Below are 25,641 nucleotides of genomic sequence, written 5' to 3' on the forward strand. Positions count from 1 at the left end.
TGACAGCTCCACTAACACAGACTTGCAAGCTTGAAAATTACCAACTACAATTTAGAATTCCTATGAGGCCTTTTTAAGCTGCAGTAAAGTAATGATAGCAGCGGAACCAGTTACTTTCCATTTCTCTCCTAATTTACTGTACCATGAACATCTGGCAAGAATGGCCAAAACTGTTTTTTCATTAGCTTATTTTTCTTTTGTTCTTTCTGATTATATGTACAGTTATGAAATGTAAATGGCTGTAAATATTGTTAATAAGCAATAATTTATGGTGTTCTGTCTGCTTAAAAGATGAGTGTCTGTAGTTTAAGTATACTGGGATTGTAGGCAGGGAGGGAAGACAGGATGGGCATGTTTATTTCACGCTGTTGCAAGTTCATTCTGCCCTCTCATTAATTCTAGTGTAAAGTTCAGTAACTGAAACCTGCATGTTAGCTAGATGCATAAAACAGTGTGTAACTAATATGAAAAATAGCTGTGCATTTTTGAAAAGGTTTCTTTGGAGTTCTTCATGAAATCAAGTTAGCTTCTAACATCTTATATTCTAATAGTCAAGTGTGGCTTAAATTCCACCCCCACCCCCCGATTGAGGAATGCTGTCCGTGCCTGCATACACAATACACTTTTGTTCATTCATGCCTGGCTAGTGGCTAGAGGAGGGTAGAGGAGCAGCAGCAATGCAGGCATGAACCATGAGGGTGGTGGAGGCAGGTGAATGGGAGAGGAACTGCACCCACAGTTAGCTGTGGAGGCAGCAATGATACAGGTGGATGAGCGAGGGAGCATGTACCTGCTGCTGAAGCAATGATGCTCCTCTCCTGTGTCCTGCCTGCTAAGGCAGCAACACTGAGAGCGGGCAGTGGAGGGTGCATGGGAGTCCTTACTGGCCACCCTGGTGCCAAGACAGCAACTCTGAAGGCAGTTGTGGGAGGGGGCACAGGAGTCTTTACTGCACCAGGACAACAGTACTGGAGGTTGTGGGGAAGGAGTTTGAACCATGGGAGCAGCCTGGGGAGCGGGGGGAGGGATAGTGAAAGTGAGAAGAAAGAATGATGGGGAAAAGTGATAGAAAAGGGGTAGGGAGGAAGAAGGGGAGAAGGAATGAATGTCAGAATGGCTGGGGGGAGAAAGGAAATGTGTGACAGAAGGGGGAGGGGTAAGAGTAACAGAAGGGCTGGGAGAGCGGGGAAGAAGCAAAGGTAGGGGGAATGGGATTCCTTCTCCCTGCTAGTTCTGTCAGGGTCCTCATTTGTTAAACATAATTTTTTTAAAAGTCTTGCTTATAAAACAGGATACATCACTTTCGCTTATTTCATTTTTATGCCTGGGCTTCTGGAATAACTGATAAAAGTGTGATAGATTGCTATGGCGTGGTGGTCTGAGATAGATTGATGCAGTAATTGAAAAGATTGAATTGCTGCGCTTCTGCAATATAAACATTTACCTTGTTATAGATCTAGTAAATCTGTTAACCACATATTGTCTAATACTGAGTATTTGAAGATTAGGGGAGAATTTAGTAAATTAATAAATTAGATAGATCTGTTTAGAAGATTTTGTTCAGCTTAAAAACTTGGCCTCTATTTAATTGGGCAGTCAGGTATTATCTTAAGAATAATTTCTTCCTGTGTAAAAAAAGGAAGGGTGAATTCCTCTTTTGAGGTCCCTGCTATGACAAAATAGTTTTCTTCAAAAAGTTTTGTTTGCATGCAGATTGCATCTATGAATGGCCAAAGAGCAATTGTTCTTTTCCTTTAAAGAATGTGCTGGCAATGAACACAAAATGGTGAAGGAAAACTAGCTAGCCACCTGTAGGCTAACTAGACTACAGAAGAAAATTGCATCTACAGAAGAACCAGTGCAAGAAAGTAATATGCTTATGTCCCTTCAGCTGTCAGGAATCCCTGAGAACGACAGTGGATGGACCCCCTGGAACTTCAGTACAGACGGAAACTGAAGAACAGGTGGTGGAGTAGGGCCAGTTCCAGAGGATGCATCCATTGCCGCTTTCCAGGTGTTCCCAACAGCTAAAGAGATGTAAACATATTATTTTCTGCATTGATTCTTCCATAGATGCATTTTTCTTCTATAGACTATTTAATATCTGATGTCCTTCACCATTTGTGTGTTCATTCACTCTGTATCCCTTAGAGGAAAAGAATCATTGCCCCTTGGCAATACAGTTTACTGTACTAGAACACACACAGTCAGTCAATCAGCAAAGATGCTTTACTTGAGTGATGGCCTTATTCAAATAAATTAGATAGTTTGTACCATTTTATTATGTTTTGCGTATTGTTAGATTTTCCAAATAAATAATCAGTCTTATTTTGTCCTATAGTACAGGTTTTTTGGAGTACCTGTAGTAAAAGCTTGTATTGAGAATGGTGCCAGCTGCATTGACATTAGTGGAGAACCTCAGGTATGTGGTGCTTTGGGGAAAACAAGATATTAAGTCACTGGAATCTTGTTCCTAGATATTCTTACTTCTGCATCTGACTATATATATAATTTTATTGCATCCCGGTATAAGTATCCTGGAATGCTGGGAACCTGGAACAGTACATTTCCTAGCATCCATGGACTCTGATACATATTTTTGTAAGCATCATATGGTGCGTCTGGAAAGATCTGATTTAGTGCCTTGCTGTTACTCTTCTTGGTAAGTTTGGGGAAAGTGGTATGTAGTGGGTATGGTGAAGCCTGAAGTAATGATATAATCCAGGGCTAGGGGTCCAGTCCAGAGTTCAATTTATTTTGGCAGACATCTGGTTTTGATTAGATGCAGGGAAATCTGCTTATCACTAGTGTAAAAACCGTACTGTAAACACATACTGTATGTTTATTAAAAGGATTTTAGAGTCAGATGGGGCGGTGGTAGAGGTAGCAGTGGCGACATGGGTTGTTTCTTCATGTGAAAGAGAGGGGTTGATAAATCACATGCAAATATGTAAATTTGTGTTAGACTTTGTTGAATATAGCAGCATGTAAGCACTTAATTACTGAACATTTTGGTCCTGCAATATAGAACAAATTTCTGAAACTTTGCAAAGTGGAATGTCAGTAAACATGATACAAGTAACACAGATTTGAGAGTGAGGTTTACAATTATTGTCTAAGTTTGAGGAAACAGATAAAGTACTGTCTTTTTTCATAGAATATCATTGCATTTCTTTTTCAGTTTCTGGAAGGAATATACCTGAATTATAATGACAGAGCTGCAGAAAAAGGGGTATATATTATTGGAAGCTGTGGCTTTGACTCTATTCCAGCAGATATGGGAGTATTATACACCAGAAACAATTTGAAAGGTGACTCATACTTAATAACTGGTATAGAAAGAGTAACAGTTTTATGACAGTTTTGAGGTTTTACATTTTTGAGCAGGAAGATTCATAGTGTGCTTGTGTACTTGCCAAAAAGCCTCTTCTGTGTTTATGTCCCACTTTTCAACCAGATAGGCTTTCTAAAGCAGTTTACAGTTAAAGTCATTGTGCTTTTAAAATTAAAGCCTATCTTTGAGATTCACAGTTCCCTTTTTTTTTTTTACAAAATGAAAGAAGCTTTGTTAAATAGTGCAGCATCTGCTGGGGCCTGGCAGAACACTGAAAATTTGGCACTGTTAGTTGGTAGAGAGGATGCTGGGGAGCATCAACCCCACCTTGCTGTTGCCAGAGGCTTGCAGTATCTGGATTCCAAGGCGTTCCTGCCAGATACAGCCTCCTTCCTGGAAGTGCTTCTCAACGAAAATGCAGCACTGATTATCTTCTTCAGGAAAGCCCCGTTAGTTAGTAAGATCTGATGGAACAGATAATGCTATATAGAAACACAGAAACATAGAGCTGTAAAGGCGTGGAGGTCATCTAGTCCAACCCTCTGTACAGTGCAGGAAATTCAGACCTACCTCCCCATTCCTCAGCGACCCTTGCTCTATGCCCAGAGGAAAGCAGAAAACCTCCAGGATCTCTGGCCAGTCTGGCCTGGAGGAAAATTACTTCCTGACCCCAAAATGGCAATCAGTATTACCCTGGGTATATAAAAATGGGTCACCAGAGCTTAGCACTGGCTAATCCCTCCGTGCCCTCCCTCTCTGAATCTGCGTACATTCATATTGAGTCATAGAATCATCATTGCTGTCACGTGGCCATCTAGCTTCTTAAATACCTTCAAGAAAGGAGAGCCCCTCTCCCACAGAAGCCTGTTCCACGGAGGAACCACTCCATCAGGAGCATCTTCCTAATGTTTAGCCCCAAACTCTTTTGCTTTAATTTTAACCGGTTATTTTTGGTGTGACCCTCTGGTGCCCCAGAAATACACTCTGCTCCATTCCCAAAGTAACAGCCCTTCAGATACTTGAAGAATTGCCGCATCTCCAGGCTAAACATAGCCAGTTCTTTCAACCTTTCTTCATAGAACTTGGTCTCCAGATCCCTCACCATCTTTGTTGCTCTCCTTTGGACATGTTCTAGTTTGTCAACATCCTTCTTAAACTGTGGTGCCCAAAACTGAACTTGCTACTTCAAGTGAGATCTAACCAGAGCAGAGTAAAACAATACCACCACTTTGCGTGATCTGGACAATATGCTTCTGTTGATGCAGCCTAAAATTGCATTTCTTTTTTTAGTTACTACTAGGGGTGTGCGATTCAGGTTTCCCGCTTCGGAATTTCCTAAGTAAGCCCTGGGAAGTACCCAGTTCTGTGCCACTTGCAAGCGAGCGACATGGAAGCAGGCGCTTTAAACTGGCTTCAGCTGGCAGGCGGGGCAGCCTCCCTGCCTGCCAACTGAAGCAAGCCCTGGGAAGTGCCCGGTTCCGTGCTGCTTGCAAGAGAGCAACACGGAAGCGGGTGCTTTAAACTGGCTTCAACTGGCAAGCAGGAGAGCTTTGGAAAGCTTTGATTCGTTATTTCCAAATAGAGCCCCCCATGCTGGGCCTGATTCAGAAAACCCGAATCTTTACAAATTAGGCCTGATTCAGGTGTTTATGCTGAAGTAGAATCCCAAATCACACACTCCTAGTTACCACATCACACTGCTGATTCATGCGCAGTATGTGACCTACTAAGAACCCTAGATCCTTTTCACATGTACCACTTGCCAATACAAAGTTTTTTAAAACATTTAAATATTTTAAAATATTTAAAGACAAGTTTTCCCCCATCTTATAATTATGATTTGGATTTTTCCTACCTAAATGGAGAACTTTACATTTATCTCTGTTGAAATTCATTTTGTTAGTTTTAGCCCAGTTTTCCAGCCTGTCAAGATCATCTTGTATCTTGATTCTGTCGTCGACTGTATTTGCTACCCCTCCAAATTTAGTATCATCTGCAAATGGAGTGAGCATTCCCTCTATTCCTTCACCAAATTGTTTATAAAGATGTTGAACAACACAGGGTCCAAGACAGATCTCTGAGGCACTCCACTTGTCACTCTTCTCCAAGAGGATAAGAAACCATTTACAAGTACTCTTTGGGTGCGGTCTGTCAGTCAGTTAAAAATCCATCTGCCAATAGTGGAATCCAAACCACATTTTACCAACTTGTACACAAGAATATCCTGTGGAACCTTGTGAAAAGCCTTACTAAAACCAAGATAAACTCTGTCCACTGCATTCCCCTGATCCAACAAATTAGTAATTCATTCAAAAAAAGGAGATAAGGTTAGTCTGACATACCTTGTTCTTAAGAAACCTGTGCTGGCTCCTATAATCACAGCTGTCTGTGATATATTCTGGTGATACTCTGTGGGAATGAAAGAAAGGGGATAAATTTGGAAGATTTCCAGATACAAAAGTTTTTACTCCCCCATGCTGTTCCTGGGCATCCCCTCTTTCCCAAGAACAACATTTTGGGAGACATTTGGGGTACATTGCAAGGGGGGAGGTGAGCAGGTGGAAATTTCCAGTGGATCCAACTCAAGAATTGTGGCAAGTGGAAAATCTAGGAGGATCCTTCAGTTGAAGGATGGTGGGTTTAGCTAAGTACTTAATAGCAACAGTTTATTCAGTATGACAGTTAAGTGCAGGATCGCCAATGGTACATTATGTGAATTTATCCAATTATGCTTGTAATTTTAATGTATATTATTTTATGGTGTCAGTATATTTCATTGCCATACTATCAGTTGCTTTAATTATCTTGCTATAACTACAGTTTGGTACTTCACTATGATCATACATTCATTCTTTTTCTTAAAGGTACCTTAACTGCAGTTGAAAGTTTCCTGAACGTAAAATCTGGCCCTGAGGTTGGTTAACCATTCTCTGTCTGTCTCTCTATGCCTCGTACTGCTTCATAACTCACTGGTATCAATAGATGTTGATTTTAACTTATGCTACAGTGTGGCACAGGGTACGGTATCAAAAGCCATCTTCAAATCCATGAAGGCAGCAGCAAGGAAGTGGTTATGTAGTTTGACTGCCAATCAGCGCTCTACTGGTTCAAATCCCACTACCACCATGAGCTCAGTAGGTGGCCTTGAGTAAGCCACTTCTCTCAGCCCCAGCTCCCCAGCTGTATTGTGGGGATAATAATAACACTAACTTGTTCACCACGCTGGATGAGGCACTAATCTGTTTAGAAGAGCAGTATCTAAGCGCAGTTGTTGTTTGTTGATTAAAAACTGCAGTGTCAAAAGATGATCTCCTGTACCAGCCCCTTGCCTAAAACTGGGCTGTTCCCTCCCCAGGGTTTTATTAGTTTCCAACCAGTCCACAGATTGATAGTAAAGAAACAAAGCAGAGCTTCCCGACCACTGATAGAAGGCTAAGCAGTATAATGATAGGATGTCTTTAAACAAATGGAATGATTCCTGTCACATCTGGGTGAAAACATTTGCCAATATATCCTTCCACCAAGAGAATACTGGCTTTAAAAGGTTCAGGGTCAGATCTGCTCCAGGAGCCTTCTCATTCTTAATATGAGAAATAAAAAAAACTAATTTTGGATAGTCAAAACGGGGGACCACTCGATTAGTTCAGTAAGTTTGGTGTAGTGGTTAAGAGCGCGGGACTGTAATCTGGAGAGCCGGGTTTGATTCCCCACTCCTCCACTTGAAGCCAGCTGGGTGACCTTGGGCTAGTCACAGTTCTCTGGAACTCTCTCAGCCCCACCCACCTCACAGGGTGATTGTTTTTTTTTTTTTTTGAAAAAAATTTTATTGGGTTAGAATATTATTATTTTTACATTACATTCAATTTTCCCCAAATTTTTCATTTCTAACCCCCTCCCTTTCCCCCCCCTTTTGTTGACTTCCAACAGCTTTCCCACCCTTTGTCCCTTTTCCCTTACTTCTATTAAATTCCTCTGTCTAAAACAGATATACATTCTCCATTATATTAAGCAGTACATCTTTAACTACTTTTCTTATTATACACCCAAACTGTACGTCTTTAGATAAACAATTTATCCCATTTTCCAGTTTTGAATATTTCTATATATCATAAACCTATATATCATAAACCATAAAAATTTCCCACATTTAAATCAAACAAATCAAACAATTTGATTTGTTCTCTATATATTACTCATTTCATCTTTTTATGGTAATTCTATATAGCTCATCACATAATCAATCAATTTGACTCTTCTGTACATTCAGTTTGGTGCATATAAATCTTATCAAAGAAAGAAAATATTGTTAGTTACTCAATCATCATGTTTAAACCTTATCATTGATTATTCTCTATCAATGTTCTATCAGTTAACCTATACATATCTATATATATATCAATCTGTTAATCTAACTGCTTATGAATTCACATTTCTCTTCCTCCCCCGGTAAAGTCACCCCTCTTTTTTATACTTTTATTATACTTCAGTAGTTCTCAAACTGCCACAGTTTTCCTCCCACCTCCCATTTCTTCTCCAGATATTGTTTCAGCTTCTCCCAGTCTATGTTAAACTGCCCTGAGTCCAGATCTCTCAGTTTTCTTGTCATCTTGTCCATTTCAGCCATATACAGCAATTTGTAGATCCGATCTTCAATAGTTGGCACTTCTTGTACTTTCCATTTCTGCGCATACAAAAGTCTAGCTGCTGCTGTCATATAAAATATTAACGTCCTATGATGGGCTGGAATTCCCTCCATTCCCAAGTTTAGTAGCAGGAGTTCTGGGTTCTTATTTATTTGAAATTGTAAAATTTCACTCATTTCTCTTATTATTTCACCCCAGTACTGCCTGGCTACCTCACATGACCACCACATATGATAGAGGGAGCCCTCATGCTTCTTACATTTCCAGCATTTATTAGAAGTGTTCAAATTCCCTAGCGCAATCTTCTTTGGTGTCATGTACCAACGATAGATCATTTTGTAAATGTTCTCTTTAATATTAGTACATGTCGTTGTCTTCATTGTAGTTTTCCACAAGTATTCCCATGCCTCCATTGTTATTTCTTTATTGAAATTTATAGCCCATTTCACCATCTGTGTTTTAACTATCTCATCCTCAGTATACCATTTCAACAGTACTTGGTATACCTTGGATATTCTTTTCTTGTCTTCTTTAAGAAGGGTCTGCTCTAGTTCCGAGTTCTCTATTCGTATGCCCCCCTTTGCAGAGTCCGAATTATATAAGTCTCTAATCTGTCTATACTGGAACCAGTCATAGTTAGGTGATAGTTCCTCTTGCGTCTTTATTCTAAGTTTAGATACTTCAGTTTTAGTTATTTCTTTGTACGTTAAACATTGTTGTTCATTATCAACAGCTCTCGGATCAATCACCTCATATGGAACCACCCACAGGGGGGTTCCCTCTTGTAGGTAAATTCTATACTTCTTCCAGATTGTATATAAACTTCTCCTTACAAAATGATGCAGGAACATCGAGTTGACCTTTACTTTGTCATGCCATAGGTATGCGTGCCATCCAAAAAATTTTTTATATCCCTCTAGGGCTAATAGTTTCTTATTCTTTAATGTCATCCACTCTTTTAACCAAACTAGGCAGATTGCATCATGATAAAGTCTCAGGTTGGGCAGTTGCATTCCGCCTCTTTCCTTTGCATCTTGTAAAACTTTTACTTTCACTCGAGGCTTCTTGCCTGCCCAAACAAAATCTGATATTTTCCTCTGCCATTTTTCAAATTGTTTAGAGTCTCTGATGATTGGTATTGTCTGTAGCAAAAACATTACTCTTGGTAACACATTCATCTTAACTGCTGCAATCCTACCCAATCATGACAAGTTCAATCTATTCCATTTGATCAAGTCTCTCTCTATCTGAGTCCATAATTTTTCATAATTATTCTTGAACAGATCTATATTTTTTGCAGTCAGCTCAACTCCCAAATATTTCACCTTACTGGTTACTTCACAATCCGTTGTTTCCATTAACGATTGTTGTTTCTGCTTAGTCATATTTTTGCATAATATCTTTGACTTCTTTTTGTTAATGAAGAAACCTGCCAAATCTCCAAACTCCTTAATCTTGTCTATCACTTTTGGCATGTTCTCCAGTGGGTCTTCTACAATTAACATTATGTCATCTGCAAATGCTCTGACCTTATATGAATAGTCCTTTATTTTTATTCCTCGTATTTCCTCATCTTGTCGGATTTGTATCATCAGAATCTCCAATGCTAAAATGAACAACAATGGAGATAACGGGCAACCTTGTCTTGTTCCTTTACTAATCGTCAATTTCTTAGTCAGTTCATCATTCACTACAATTGCTGCAGTCTGGTCTCTATAAATTTCCTTGATTGCTCTGACGAATCTTTCCCCCAGTTGTAGCTTTTCCATAGTGGCAAACATAAAGTCCCAGTTTAAATTGTCAAACGCTTTTTCAGCGTCTACAAAGAAGAAACCAACCTCTTTGTCACAACGCTTGTCATAATATTCAATAGCATTGATCACTGTCCTTAAATTGTCTCTTATTTGTCTGTCTGGCAAAAAGCCTGCTTGTTCCTCCTCTATGACTTCCGAGAGCCACCCCTTCAATCTCTCCGCCAATATCTTCGCAAAAATTTTATAGTCATTATTAAGTAGTGATATAGGTCTGTAATTTTTCACGTTGGTCAGGTCTTGGCCCTCTTTTGGGATCAATGATATATTCGCTTCACTCCAAGTATCTGGAATCCTTTGATCCCTAAGAACTCCATTCATCACCTCTTTTAGGAATGGTGCCAGTTCATTGGCCATTGTCTTATAAAATTTAGCCATAAGTCCATCTGGCCCTGGCGCCTTTCCTAGATTTGCGGATTGTATTGCCTTGCTTATTTCCTCATCAGTTACTTCACTGTTCAACTTATTTCTCCAAGCTTCCGAGATTTCTGGAAGTTTGGTTTTCTCCAGATATGATGCTATTGATTCTTTGTTTACTTCTTTTTTATTATACAGCTTAGCATAGAATTTATAAAAGGCTCTACTAATGGTAGTCTGCTCCAAATACGTTTTATTTTCTTCACAGATTTTATTTATTATTTTCTTTTCCCTTTTCTTCTTCAATTGCCATGCCAAATATTTCCCAGGTTTATTAGCACCCTCAAACGCTTTTTGATTCAGTCTTTTAAGGTTCCACTCCAATTCTTTATTACTCATTGCTGTTAGCTGTTCTTGAAGAATTTTGATTTCCTGGTATATTTTCTTTTTCCCTGGTCTCTTTTTTAACTGTGCTTCTTTGGCTTTTATTTTCTCCTCAATCTCTTGTCTTTTCTCCTCTTTCTTTTTTCTTGCTCTGCCATTTAAATCCATTAGTATGCCCCTTACAACCGCCTTGTACGCATCCCAAACTTTGTTGGTTGGTACTTCTTTATTCACGTTGTACTGTATGAAAAACTTTGTCTCTCTTCTCAATATTTCCATATTCTCTCTTTCCTGTAACAAGTCCTCATTTATTCTCCAGGCTTTCCTTTTTCTCCTTTTTCCAAATTTCCACATAATTGGGTTGTGATCTGAGCCTACCATCGGCATTATTTCTACCTCCTTAGTCCATAACGCTAAGTCTTTTGAGGCCCAGATCATGTCAATTCTTGATAGTGTAAAATGCCTTGCAGAATAAAAAGTAAACTGTCTGGTTTTAGGATATTCTCTCCTCCATACATCTTCGAGAGTCTCTTGTTGAATCAACTCAAAAAAGAGCTTTGGCAATAGTCCTCTTTTCTTTTGTGCTATTGTAGTCTTTTTGTCTAATTCCAAATCTGTCACTCCATTGAAGTCTCCAGCAAGAATTATCTGGTCATATACAAGATCGTCTAAATGCTTCCTTAAATCCTCAAAGAAGCTTTCCTTTGCACCATTAGGTGCATAAAGTCCGACTACCAACACTCTCTTTAAATTCCAATTGCATTCCACTGCTACAAATCTAGCTTCCACATCTCTCATAACAAATTTTGGCTGCAGCTCCTCTTTTATGTACAACACCACTCCTCTTTTTTTCTTGTTGGAGGCCGCTACAAATTCTTTGCCCAATTTTCCAGATTTTAAATATTTTACATCCTGTTTTCTGATATGGGTCTCTTGCAAACAAACAATATCACATTTTTGTTTTAATAGCCAATGAAAAATATTTTTCCTCTTATTCGGTGAGTTTAGTCCATTTACATTCCAAGATAATACTTTACACTCCATATTCATAGTTTTGTTGGTAAGTCTTTTTCATTGTCCTTAATAAATCGCTCCATCTCTCGCTCAGATCTGATGCGTTTTTTTGCCCCTCCAAACTCAAAGGACACTCCTTCCGGTAGCTCCCATCTGTACCTGATATTCATGTCCTTCAAAGTCTGAATTAGCACTTTATATTTTTTCCGGTCCAGTAACACTGATCTGGGCAGTTCCTTCATTATAATAATCGTCTTGCCATCAATCTCCAATGGATCTTGAAACTGTTTTGTCACAATCCTCTCTTTCATATTTCTAGTTGTAAACTGCACAATCACATCCCTTGGTAATTTCCTCTGGGTTGCAATTCTCGAGTTCACACGGTACGCCACATCTAGGATAGCCACAACTTCCTCCTCCTCCTTCCCCAGGTATTCAGCCAACACCTCAGTCATCTGTTCTTGCGCTGACTTCCCTTCCACTTCTGGCAGACCACGAAAGCGAAGCTGCTTCTCCATGTGTTTAGTTTCTGCAACTGACATCCTCCCCTTCACCAATCTCATCTCTGTTTGTTGCGTGTCTATTAAATTCTCCATCGCGTCTTCTACTGTTTTAACTCTCTGCTGCGTTCCTTGTAATTCACTACTAATCGTTTCCATACCTTTTTTCACTTCTGACAGCTCCGACTTTACTGTCTGTGTAACCTCTTTAACCTCTTTAATAAGCTCCAATTTCGTGTCCTTAAGTTCTTTAATCATGTCTACAAGTTTTTTGTCCAGATTTTTATCCAGATTTTCTATTGCCGATTGCCACTCTTTTTTCGACATCGTGGGGCTTGCTTTAGCTCGCTCCCACGAATCTGCTCTCTTCCTTAACTCCGTGGCGTATAATTAAACGTTTTTCTTTTTTCAAATGTCCCAATCTTTGCCAAAATTAAAATTTTAAAATGTCCAAAATGTCGGGCGTCTTTTCTCTATGGTTTCTCTATGTTGCTGTAATCCAAAATGGCCTACTTCCTCTTCCGCTGAAGCCGCGACCCTTCCCCTTTCAAAAATGGCGATTCCCTACTTCCTATCCTTCGGCAAGGGCCGCTTCTCTCCAGCCACTCTATTGTTGTTACGCACTTCCTGTCTCCCGTCTTCCCACAGCAGGTCTCGCGATGGTGTCTTTTTCCCACAGCTCCAAAACCACAGGTATTCAAAACAATAATCCAATTTCTGTAATAACTTCTTTAAACTTAGTCTCTTTTAAAATACAACTCCTGCCGAGTCTTCACCTCCTTTTCGCTAGTCTGTTGCAGTTTAAAAATCTACTTTCTTTCCTCTCTGTTTTTATCAATCTGTCCCGTTTCAAAAGATAGCGATCTTTACCTTCTCTTCACTTTTCTCGGGTTGTAATCGCTGTTTCGATCTTAAATTCTCCTCTCAGCTTCCTTCCCCAATCGAAGCTTGGGTATGTAGGTCTTATGCCAACCGAATTGGCCCCAAAACTGCCGCAGAGATTATAGCCGACCCGTCGCAAGGTGGGACCTCAAGGATCGGGGGGAGACTCGTTGGGTAGAGCCCCCCCTCGTCCGAGATCTAACTCACCCTAGGGTCTTGAGCGTTCTTTGCCTGCTCCCCGCCTGAGAGCAGTCGGCCGCGGGCTATTTTCACCCCTCCGGCCGGTTAAAACGGCAGTCCGGTCAGCTCCGCGAATGGAGCTGCGTTAGACCTCCATGAATCCCAAACCGGAAGTCTCCCTCACAGGGTGATTGTTGTGGGGATAATAATAACATACTTTGTAAACCGCTCTGAGCGGGCATTAAGTTGTCCTGAAGGCGGTATATAAATCAAATGTTGTTATTATAAATTCCAATTACTCTGATCATTGTAGATACTGAAAGACCTCGCAAAAATATTAACAAAATGTTCCTCCCAGGTTTGTGAAGGAATATGGAATAAAAACAGATTCCTAGGATGTAAAACACAGCTAACCAATTTTCAGAATTCATGCAGATTTCTATAATTTCTAGCTGCTCTGACTAGATTTTGCCAATTATTTAAGGCTGACTTGTTTAGTCCTGCGTATAGCTTGTCTATATGCCCTTTTCCAGAAAAGCAAAGTTTGTAAGGTAGTTGAAGAGCTAGTACGTCTATATTCCATAAGTCCCTCATAGCAGACATTTTTAGACACTTCCACCAGGTTAAAGCAGCAATTTATTTTTGTGAATTTCAAGGCCGTATCTCAGTAAATCAGTTTAGAATAAGCATGCAGCAAGTGCGAATAAATTTGATCTAACTTGTAACAGTTGTCTTGCACACAAAATCCTAAAGTGATGTATCTCTTAAGGGTATTACATTTATCTGAGAACATCAGAGTTCTACACAAAGTGTAGTTTTCAGATCTCTATTTTACTGGTCCCAATTTGTTATGATCTTGACAAACAGGCATCAAATGACAATTTTGGATATAGAGATTGTTAGGCGAACTTCTTAATAGAAGTAAGTCTATATAATCACTGGCAATAGCCTTCCCCACTTCAAGGTAGTTTACCAAATCCATCAAATCAGCAGAAACAAGAAAATCTATAACACTAGCCTCCAAATTATTCAAACAAGTGAACTCCCCGTAATATACTCTCTCCTTAAGGCCATTTAAAATAATCAGTTTTCTACTATCTACAAATATGGCTATTATCTTACCAGATAGGTTGATCTTATTATCCTTATATTATTTATAGCATCTTGTTTCCTTCATTGATATTCCCAGAGATACAGAATGGAAGACTTCTAGGTCAGTGCCAGTGCATGCATTAAAATCACCAGCAAAATAAAAGATGCCCTGGGATGTCTACAAGTCAGACAGCGTACATAGTTGTCAAACTGATCCCAAAGAGTGAGAGTGGACTTTTTGACTCACTATGGGGGAAAGTAAACATTTATTAAGAAGCCTAAACATTTATTAAGGAGCCTATTTCAACAAGGACTGTGTTTGCCAAAGGGGGAAAATTAGGAAGTGGAGTGCTTTTAAAGTGTGATGATAATGATCAAACTAAGGAGACCCCCCTTCCCTTGCCACCATACTGAATAGCATCCATTGAATAAGCCTGAAATCCAGATAACAAAATTCTGTTCAGGCCTAAGGCTCCTGCGAAAACACATTGTTTCCTAAGCTTGTATTAGGCATCTGTCAGATACACAAATTAAAATAATTACACATTGAGAAGGCAGTGAAAATATTTTAACTAATACTTAGTTATTATGTTGCTGGTGGCAGCCTGCAAAACTGTCAGGGACAGCAGAATAACATTCCTGCCCATTTGTTCCTGCATAACTCTTTCAGTACCAGAGTCATGTAACATCAGTTTGTGATAATCCAACCTGCACATTAAGGGTTGGGGAATACCAAAGAGGTGGCTTGCTGCTAATATTGGAGAACAGCTACCCGACCTTTGTTACATCTATATACCAATTTGGAAAGATAAATGAATGGACCAAGGACAATATTTGTAGTACAGTAGAAAGACAAACAAATGCAACATTGAAGGAAAAATCTCTCTAATCTACCAAAAACAGGGATTTGCTCAGGAATATTCTTGATGTGGAGTGATTACTTAACACAAGTGGTGACAGATAGCTCTATGCACTTATCTTCATTCTATAACCTGCAGCAAATGATTACTTCTGTTAGAGGAAACACCATGAAGGTGTGGAAGAGATGAAAGCATACTGCCTTCAGCAGCAATCTAGTTTAATGTCTGGATCAGTGTTTGAGTTGTGGTAGATAATGTTTTCATTGCTGTAGCTATTGCTGTTTGTATGCTGAAATGATTAAAAGTTTAATTTAGTAGTGCTACATGCGTGACATTTTAACAGGGTTCTTGTATTCATGATGGAACCTGGAAGTCAGCTGTTTATGGACTTGCAGATCAAGACAATCTGAAGAAAATTAGAAGGCAAATAGGACACAAATCCCTTCCAGTCATTGGAGCCAAATTGAAGAGAAGGTATAAGAAATTTGTATTGTCGAAGGCTTTCATGGCCGGAGAACAATGGTTGTTGTGGGTTTTCCGGGCTGTATTGCCGTGGTCTTGGCATTGTAGTTCCTGACATTTCGCCAGCAGCTGTGGCTGGCATCTTCAGAGGTGTAGCACCAAAAGACAGAGATCTCTCAGTATCACAGTGTGGAAAAGATGTTGGTAGGTCATTTGTATCTACTCAGGAGGGGTGGGGTTGAGCTGAGTCATCCTGTAAGAGTTTCCCAGGGTGTGGAATGCTAATGGCGAGAGGCTTCACTGTATCCTGAGGAGGTTCTTTTGCATATGGATTGGTGCTTGATGTGCTAATCCTCTCTGCAGGGCTATTGTCGAGTATAGAGTGTTTTGTTAGCCTGATGTTTTTCAGAACTGGAAACCATGCTCTGTTCATTCTTAAGGTTTCTTCTTTCCTGTTGAAGTTTTGCTTATGCTTGTGAATTTCAATGGCTTCCCTGTGCAGTCTGACAAAGTAGTTGGAAGTGTTGTCCAGTGTTTTGGTGTCCTGGAATAAGATACTGTGCCCTGTTTGAGTTAGGCTATGTTCAGCCACTGCTGATTTTTCCGGTTGTCCACGTCTGCAGTGTCTTTCAGTTAGGTCACAAGGTCTACAGGAAACCAACTCACACTGATCGGTACTTACACAAAAACTCCAATCACCACCCCCGACAGAAAAGAGGCATAATGAAAACATTAGTGGATCGCGCAAGACGGATATGTGAGCCGCACTTTCTCAATGAGGAAATTAATCATCTAAACCACGCACTTCAGGCAAATGGCTACTCCAGAAATGAAATCCGAAGAGCAATCAAACCCAGGATGAATCAAACAACCAAGGAAAAACAGTCTCCTACAGGAAAAGTGTTTTTGCCATATATCAAAGGAATTACTGATCAGATGGGAAAGCTTATGAAAAAGCATAACCTTCAAGCAGTATTCAGACCCACCCGAAAAATACAACAGATGCTACGATCAGCAAAAGACAGTAGAGACCCACTCACCTCTGCAGGAGTATACCGTATACCCTGCAGCTGTGGACAAGTTTACATCGGGACCACAAAGCGTAGCATCCAGACAAGAATAAAAGAACATGAAAGACACTGCAGACTTGGACAACCAGAAAAATCAGCAGTGGCTGAACATAGCGTAACTCAAACAGGGCACAGTATCTTATTCCAGGACACCAAAATACTGGACAACACTTCCAACTACTTTGTCAGACTGCACAGGGAAGCCATTGAAATTCACAAGTATAAGCAAAACTTCAACAGGAAAGAAGAAACCTTAAGAATGAACAGAGCATGGTTTCCAGTTCTGAAAAACACCAGGCTAACAAAACACTCTATACTCGACAATAGCCCTGCAGAGAAGATTAGCACATCAAGCACCAATCCATATGCAAAAGAACCTCCTCAGGATACAGTGAAGCCTCCTTCCATTAGCATTCCACACCCTGGGAAACTCTTACAGGATGACTCAGCTCAACCCCACCCCTCCTGAGTAGATCCAAATGACCTGCCAACATCTTTTCCACACTGTGATACTGAGAGATCTCTGTCTTTTGGTGCTACACCTCTGAAGATGCCAGCCACAGCTGCTGGCGAAACGTCAGGAACTACAATGCCAAGACCACGGCAATACAGCCCGGAAAACCCACAACAACCATTATAAGAAATTTGTTTGAATTATTGCATTTACTTTTTAATATTTACATAACTCATAATGTGTTTCCAGTCGGAATTGCAGGGTAAAGGAACTTGTAGCTGCCTTAAATGTATAATAAAATGAGCTGATTTTCCAAAGTTTTTCCTAAAAGGAAAATAGAGCAGGAATTAATTTCTTTATAAAGATGCTTGTATTTGAAAAGACAATACATAACTAGTGTCTTGGCTCAAAGTCTTGGCTGAACTTTGTTTTTAATTGTTTTTGCTTTTGTTGGCAGAGGTGCAGTGTTTTACAGTAATGAACTCTCTCAGTATTCCATTCCATTCATGGGGTCAGATGCCTCTGTTGTAAAAAGAACTCAGCGTTATTTGCACACACATTCCCAGGAGACTCCTGTAAGTTTACTTAAGCATTCATAAGATTAGTTTTTGTACTGTTCACAACAAAATAGTATCTTATATGCAGTATGTATCAGGGTTTTCCAGTATTATACCACATTTATGAAGGTCTGGAAGTTTTCGTTTTTTTTTAATAGAATGTTATGCCCACTGTACCACTTGAGTGGAAATGTGCTCACATAACTTTTTAAAATGACAAAGTACCAGTGAGCAGCAAGCAGCAATGTCTGTCTTATTCCTGCTGCATGCGGCAGTGCCCTGGTATTTCTTTTGCACTCTCTCTCCCCCTTTTAAAAAGCTAATCATTTCTTTGCAAGCTGAGCCTTCACAGCAGGACAGCTCCTGTCAGTTTTTTTTTTAAAGCAGCAATTGTCTTAGCAGTTGGATCTATTAGCAGTACTGATGCTGGATCTCTGCTATTGCAAGTATTGCACTAAATGGTATAGCTTACTTCCACATCCAGAACTGCTCTTACAGTGTTTATAATGAAAGGTGGTAGTCATATAGTGTTGGGCTCTGATATATACAGTCCTCATTTGTAGTTAGGCAGGGCTCAGTTCTCAATGAATTATTGTTGAGATTTGTATTACAGAATAATACCCATATGCAGTCTTGGATACAATTAACTATGCCATTTTTCTCCTCCACTTAGGTGCAGTACGCTGCCTACGCAACTGTGGGAGGCATTGGATCTGTCATTAAATTGATGTTTGCTGGACTTCTATTTTTAATTCTTGTTAAGTTCAACTTTGGAAGAAAGCTTCTGATAAAAGTAGGTTTTATAATAATAATAACATTCGATTTATATACCGCCCTTCAGGACAACTTAATGCCCACTCAGAGCGGTTTACAAAGTGTTATTATTACCCCACAACAATCACCCTGTGAGGTGGGTGGGGCTAAGAGAGCTCAAGAGAACTGTGACTCGCCCAAGGTCACCCAGCTGGCTTTGTGGAGGAGTGGGGAATCAAACCCGGCTCTCCAGATTAGAGTCCCGTGCTCTTAACCACTACACCAAACTGGCTTATTTTAAATACACTGAAGTTTGATATTCTTATCTACGTTCCTGAAACTTACTGTGGATCTTCTTATTTCAGTATCCTGAGTTTTTCTCTGGTGGACATTTTACAAAGGAAGGGCCAACAGAAAAACAGGTAATAGTACTTTCATTTATTGTTGATAATGTTTTTTCATGTGATGGGTTTCTGTAAAGTAATAATTAAACAATGGTTAGTTCTCTCCCACTCCCCTTAAAAATGCAAATATTGCAGAGTGCTGGAGATGTGGCTGCATACCTGTTTTTGTTTGGTTTTTTAAATACATGACGAGAAAGTATCTATTTGTTATTGATTTCTTGGTAGAAGTTTAGATCAAGATAAGTTTAGTGCTGGAAACAGAACTGAGGGATTTCAGATATGAAAGAATAGTTAAGATATATCCCAATTCTGTGGATTTTCAAATTCAGCCTTCAAGAGATGGTTCCTACAGGCCTGCCTCATGGCCAAGCAACTGATTCTATAGTTCTCAAAATGCAAATATCCCACTCAGCCCACACATCTGGATTTAATTACTCTGTTTGTCTACAAAATAGTCTATTATTCCATTTATGGTGATCGCTTAGAAAGATATCTGAACAGCCTGCATGGAGACATTTACATTTGTAAAAGTTTGTTTTTGTACTTTGATGATTTGGTGAATCCCTGCCATCAGATGTCAAAAATAAAGTTTTATAATGGTTGAAACTGTTGAGAAAGGACAGCCCCCCCAGACATTTTATCCACTCAGAACTGCCTTCTTCTATAGCTGTCTCCTCCCTTCCCCCTCCCCCAGCTGTAATGAGCAACAACAACAACAACAACTCCTATGAAAATGGCAAGCATCATACATACAGGTTTTTTTAATATTTATTTATACAGCCTAGTATTGGTGTGGAAAGGAGAATGCGTGAGGAATGTAGGGGAGAGAGTTTCAGGTTGAATGGTCTGACTGAAATGGATGGTGTCCTCGGGTTGTGAAAGCTACCACATGCAACTCAGACCCTTGAAATTTTTTCACATAGGAGTCATTTTTCATCCCTTTCAGTCTCAAAGTGAAATGATAACCTACAACCAGTGATTCTTTCACTTCAGAAACAGACATATGAATTGCATTGTAATTCAATGATCTAAGAAATAATACGATCCTAATGTAAATGGTATTATTCCCAATGTCTAATACAATTTATTTCATGTGTTTAATATTGTAGATGGAAGGGTCATCTTTTGAAATGACCTTCTTTGGACAGGGATACAGTGTAGGACAAGATCCACAACAGGGCAAACCAAATGCAAAAATCTGCACCCAAGTGAAAGGACCAGGTAGAGTATAACCACATTGTAGCATGTTTAATTATATGAAACAGTGTACCTGATTTCAGTAGGTTTAGACTGGTGTAACTCTGCTTAGGATTGCACTGTTAATGTAGTAATAGATCAAGAGTATAGTAATCTGTATAAAGAGTCAGTGCATTAGATATTAAGGTGTGAAAAGGGGCACTGGTGTACAGTAGTGGTTAAGTAATTGAGCTGCAATATAGCACTTCACTGGTTCTAATCACACTACTGTCATGACCTCACCAGGTGGCATTGGGTAAGCCGTTGTTCTCAGCTCCAGGCCCCCAGTTGTACTGTGAAGATAATGCTGACTTTTTCACCACTCTAGGTGGGCACTGGAAGAGTGGTATATAAATGAACTATTATATAATTTTTGCTTACATATAAGATGTATATTGATCAGTACATTCCGTCACACACAAGTATGGCATTTTGCTGGGGTATTTCCATGGCGGAAAGTCAAATTTAATTAAAGTGAGCCTCATTTGCTATAAATAATTCCAGGGTTGTTGTTTTTTTACTAACATTTCTAATTATAAAAAAAATACTGCCAAATGGTTTAAAGTGTTTGGCTTCTTGCTTCTGGGGTTATGAATGAGCTGTGGATTTGTACATTCTGTCCTCCCCTCTCATGTTATTTTTTTTCTCTGTATACCGTATTCAGTGCCAACCATAGTTTTTCAGATGGATGAAGTGGCCATAGTTTCTCAGATGGATGTGGTTTGCATTAAACATGAAAATAAGAGGATTGAGCATGTTGGTTTATCATAGAATTGGAAGGGGCCCTACAGACTATCTAGTGCAACCCCCTGCCCATTGCAGGAACAGCCTAAAGCAAGTATTTGTCCAGCTGCTCCTTGAAGACTGCCAATGACAGGGAACGCACCACATCCCTAGGCAACCAATCTCACTTAACTTTAAGGTGGGTGTTGAATAGAGATGGTCACGAACTGGGAAAATGGTGGTTCCTGTTGGTTTGTGGTTCGTCGCAGTTCAGGAACCATGAACTTTCACAAACTTGCCCTAGTTTGCAGTTTGTCACTTTTGGAGGCCCAAAAATGGCCCCCTTCACAGTCAGAGATGCCAAACTCACACGGAGTCTTGAGCAGGCTCTCTTCCAGCCACCCTCCAAGTTTGGTGAAGAGTGCATTTCAGATGTCCAAGTTATAGACCCTCAAAGCGGGTGCCCCCAGGAAAGTTCCAAGGAAATGCCAATTGGCTTGCATTGGCTCTATTGGAATACATTACAGGCAACACCAAAAAGTTACAGGATGGAGTCAGAGAATCTTCCTCTGAGAATGGAATGACAACCCCCAGGTGTGGGTTCTTCTGACAGTGGCCACCTCTTCCTCGCAGGCCTCCTTCCTTCAGAGACCATGGGCTCCTGAGGTGGAGGTGGCCAACTGGTGATGTGGGTTCCTCTGACAGTGGGTGCCCCCTTGTCACGTGCCCAGGAGGCGGTTACACACATCCCTTCCTCCCCCCCGGGGGTGATGGGCTCCTGGCGATGGAGGGGGACACCTGGATGAGATGGGTTTTGTCACTGGCTGCCCCCTCCTTATGGGCCCGGGAGGCGGTCAACGGACTGCCTCCCTTCCTTCCCCTGGAACCCACTTCACTGACGAGTCGGCTGCCAGGGAGGCCTTCCCCACGCCTGGAGAAAGAGACTCCAATCCCCGTTGCAGGGTGTGCGTTCGCACCATGCAAGGAAGCCAGCAATGGCCACCATCAGAGGAACCCACCTCACCGACGGGATGGCCGCCAGCCAGGGAGGCCTACTTCACCCCTGGGGAAGGAGACTCCAATCCCCCTTGCAGGGGAGTGCGTTTGCACAGTGCAAGGAAGCCAGCAATGGCCACCATCAGAGGAACCCACCTCACCGATGGGATGGCCGCCAGCAAGGGAGGCCTTCCTCATCCCTGGGGAAGGAAACTCCAATCCCCCTTGCGGGGAGGGGTGCATGTGCACCATGCAAGGAAGCCAGAAAGGCAGTTCCAGTTTCTTTTGTGGGGGACCGCCTCCTCCCAGGAACATGATGGAGACAAAAAGACGTCCAGTGGCAAAACCCACCTCATCGATGGCATGCCCGCAATGGAACAAAACAAATGCCTTCCCCACCATCGGTGAAGGCGATTCAAGGTCGCCTTCCAGGGAAGCCGCTTCCTCCCTGGGAATGTGATGGAGACAAAAGGCGGTCCCACCTACAGAGGAGTTGTGGATACTGGCATGATCAACCTTACCAATGGGGTGCCTGCAACAGGACTGAATGGATGCCTTCCCCACTGTCGGGGAAGATGATTCGAATTCCTCCTCCGAGGTGGGCTGCCTCCCCCCCCCAGGGAACTTAATGGTCCCTGAGGCTGGCAGCGGCCCAGAGAATGGGGTGGGATCAGAGCCTTAACCCATCACCTAGGTCAGGGCTCTGAACAGGTGCTCTTAACAAGAATGATACTGTAAATAAATGACAGTATTCTGTGAGACCTCAGGTGAGGAACCCACAATGCTTGACCTCAGAGTCTGGCAGTGGCACCGAGACTGGGGAGGGGTCATACCCTGGTGGTCTGGTCTACAAGGAATTTTGGGTGGCCCAGGACCTGACGGTAGGCGACTGAGTCTAGCAGTGGCACAGAGACGGGGTGGTTCAGAGCCCTGATATCTCCCCAAGGTCCAGGGAGGGGTAGACCAGCAGAGGGAGGTTGACCTTTATGAAGGCCAATTGATCCACCAGGGTTGTTTCTAGGCATCAGCGGCAGGGACAGAGGATGTGTCCCAGGTGGGAGAATACCCGCTTGCTCTGGACAGTGGGGGTGGGGGGCAGGAGTGGATGTTCACAGTAGCAGACGACAGGTCCAGCCAGATGATAGCTTTGCATGTCCAATACTCCAGGGAATTGGAGTCGGGGGGCTTGGCAAGGTACTCTCACATCATCACGTCTGCCAAGTCCTCCACAGAGACATGGCTGGCCTCCCTGATGCCACCAACCTCCCAGCTCACCACCGAGGACCAGTAGGGGGGGATCCCTGTTGTGTGGGCTCTCATGATCTGGGGACGTTGGGCTGCAGATCGTTGAGAGCCTCCTCCACCTCTTCCATGCCCTCTTTCCTCCAGCCACATGCAACCTGCACACCCCTCTGTGGAGGTCCTTCTTCCATTGCTGGAGCTCAGCGTTACCCATGGTGATGCTACCCTTTATATGGGGGTCGCAGATGCAGGCCAGTCTGTACACCCCCCTTGGCAGAGAGGATGCAAGCAGGTGGCCACGTCTGCTTGCAACCTTCGCATCAAGTCCCTGACCCAGGGGAGAAGAGCTTCCCCCTGCTCCAGTTCTTTGGCCACTGCCTGGTCCAGCCCGTGGATCAGGGGAATGATCCACACAGGTTGGTGGTGTCCTGAAACAGCTTCAGGACACAAACCATTTGGGAGAGGGCTAGCCAGTTTGTGGAGCTGATGCTGAGCTCCTATCCCCCCCTGCAGAATGGGCACCAAGGACATGATATCCTGCACTACAATTTTTTGCACTAGCAGACGAGCTATCATCAGGTAGGTGGAGTGCCAACAGGTGGCCATGTCCTGGAAGAGCTAGTGCTCAGGATCTCCCCCTGCCTCTCATGCAGCTGGCAGGAAGACTTAATGCTGCAGGAAAAGTGGGCAGCCAGATGCCAGCAGCTGTCCAACAAGGTGTGCCATGTCCAACGTTCCCTGGTCCCAGGTGAGCTTGATGGTGCTACCCAGCCCAAGAGCATTCCTCATGGTCAGGTGCAGCTTATGCACCAGGCAGACAATGCTCTCAAGGGACGCCTCATTCAGGGCTGGCACCATGTTTCTACCTTCATCCGTGACCATGTAGCCATGGACGACAACACCCGCAAGCACCCACTCCCTCAGTCTAGCCTTGATCATGGTGGCAAATGTTCTTCCCCATGTGATCTGCATCCATTCCCTCATGCCTGGAGCCAGGGTAGATAAAAATTAATGGTTTTTTTTAAACAAATCAAAAAAATTGGATTTTTTAAATTTAAATTGGATTTTTTTTATTTAAATCGGATTTTTTAAAATAAAATGCTTTTTGAGGAAAATATATTACCATCCAAAGGTTATTCCATCATGAAATAAAGATTAGTTTTTAATTATGTAGAATAAGGCTGTATATGTTTAATTTTTTTGGTAAATAAATTCCATTAATCCATTCACAATGTCATGCTCTTCCAGAGGTTTTTGTAAGATTATTGAGCAGTTTCTCTGCCTACAAGATATTATCACAGATGCTTGGTTTTGCAGTTCTCAAAACTGAATTTGTGTCAGCTCAGCAGAGATCACATGCCTCTTCTTCACAGCAAAAATGTTATAACATGAACAGAGTTGAGAAAAAGACCTTAATCCTGTTGTTCTACAAACCTATGAAGACAGAATCAACAGTTTCAAGAAGTTCAGTGAATAGAAACAATATTTTTCTGATTGTTTGGAGTGGAATAGATCTGCACAAGAAGAAACTAAGTGTGAGGAGGGAGGGGCAAGCAGTACAAAATGAAAGTGAAACTTTTTGAGCACAATCCTGCACAAGTCTTTGGATCTTTTGTGTGTATGACCTGAGGTTTATCACATTCTTTCCTTGGAGGAAAAAACCTATAATGGCAGCAGGCCGTAAAAGAGACCCAGTTTGGGAATACTTTAATGAAGTTCCTTTACCTATCGGTAAGGCAGGCATCTACTTGCATATTAAAGTTATACCAGCAAGAATTAGTCTTTATGTAGAAAACTATAATTTAAATCAAGCCTTAATGACTAGTGATTTAAATCGTGATTTAAATCAGTTTGATTTAAATCAAATCCACCCTGCCTGGAGCAGAACCGCTCTGTAGCCTGACGCGAGGGCTGTCCCCTCCTCCCAGGGCCCTGATTTGCGCCTGGTACTCCAGAGGTCCTCTGGTTGCCACCAGTGGGCAGTGAGGGCAAGGTAGCCATGCTGATGGCTGCTTCAGAGATCTGCTGTGAAATGCATAGTCTGCCCTTTTGCATACGACAGCTGTTTCCTGACCAGCTCTGCCACACAGTGGTAGATGGCGGGCAAGAATCGTTGTCCAACAGTCCGCCGCAAGGGCATATTAAACCAGGGGGTGAAATGATGCAGTAGCCGCCGAAAGCTCACATCCTCCACCACGGACAAAGGTAGTCCATCCAGGGCAATCATCTCAGCCACCACGCAAATGCCTGCCTCCTGAGCCCTCCCTCTGTTTCTTTTGCTTGGCACAACCGACCCCAAGGGAACAACCTCCTGAAGGGTAGCCTGCCTGGAAATTCTTCTTCCACCCACAGCACTCTCAGTGCAAGACTTCCTCAGGGTGGACTCCTGTTCCCCTTCTCTCTACTCAGAAGCCCTCTTCGTCCCCCCACTGGATGGTTCTAGTTGCTCTAGAGCCCTCAGCCAAGGAACCCACTAGGCTTGGCCCCAGAGCCTGGCATCTGGCGTTCATTGGTGTTCCCAGGGTGGTAGAAGGTCTGTAGATGCCCATCCCCTCCGTTGGCTAGGGAATAGATAGATTGGTGCCATGCTGTCTGGATTCATGAACTGAATACGACCTGAACAAACCACCCTAAATGTCATCGCGGTTCGTCAAAAACACACTCCCATGAACCGCTGGTTCACAATC

The 25,641-nt window shown here is 41.9% G+C and overlaps 1 protein-coding gene across 1 annotated transcript in view; it reads left to right on the top strand.

The window, feature by feature from the left end:
- Positions 1–25,641, top strand: part of LOC129327230 (saccharopine dehydrogenase-like oxidoreductase) — a 31,224-nt gene that overhangs the window by 3,951 nt on the left and 1,632 nt on the right. Inside the window, exons 3-10 of the mRNA XM_054975719.1 lie at positions 2,342–2,422; positions 3,182–3,311; positions 6,199–6,248; positions 15,401–15,531; positions 17,501–17,618; positions 18,274–18,393; positions 18,719–18,775; positions 19,867–19,978. Coding sequence (XP_054831694.1) covers positions 2,342–2,422; positions 3,182–3,311; positions 6,199–6,248; positions 15,401–15,531; positions 17,501–17,618; positions 18,274–18,393; positions 18,719–18,775; positions 19,867–19,978 — 799 coding nt within the window. The remainder of the gene's footprint in view (positions 1–2,341; positions 2,423–3,181; positions 3,312–6,198; positions 6,249–15,400; positions 15,532–17,500; positions 17,619–18,273; positions 18,394–18,718; positions 18,776–19,866; positions 19,979–25,641) is intronic.

Source organism: Eublepharis macularius, chromosome 1 (assembly GCF_028583425.1).
Source record: "Eublepharis macularius isolate TG4126 chromosome 1, MPM_Emac_v1.0, whole genome shotgun sequence".
NCBI lineage: Eukaryota > Metazoa > Chordata > Lepidosauria > Squamata > Eublepharidae > Eublepharis > Eublepharis macularius.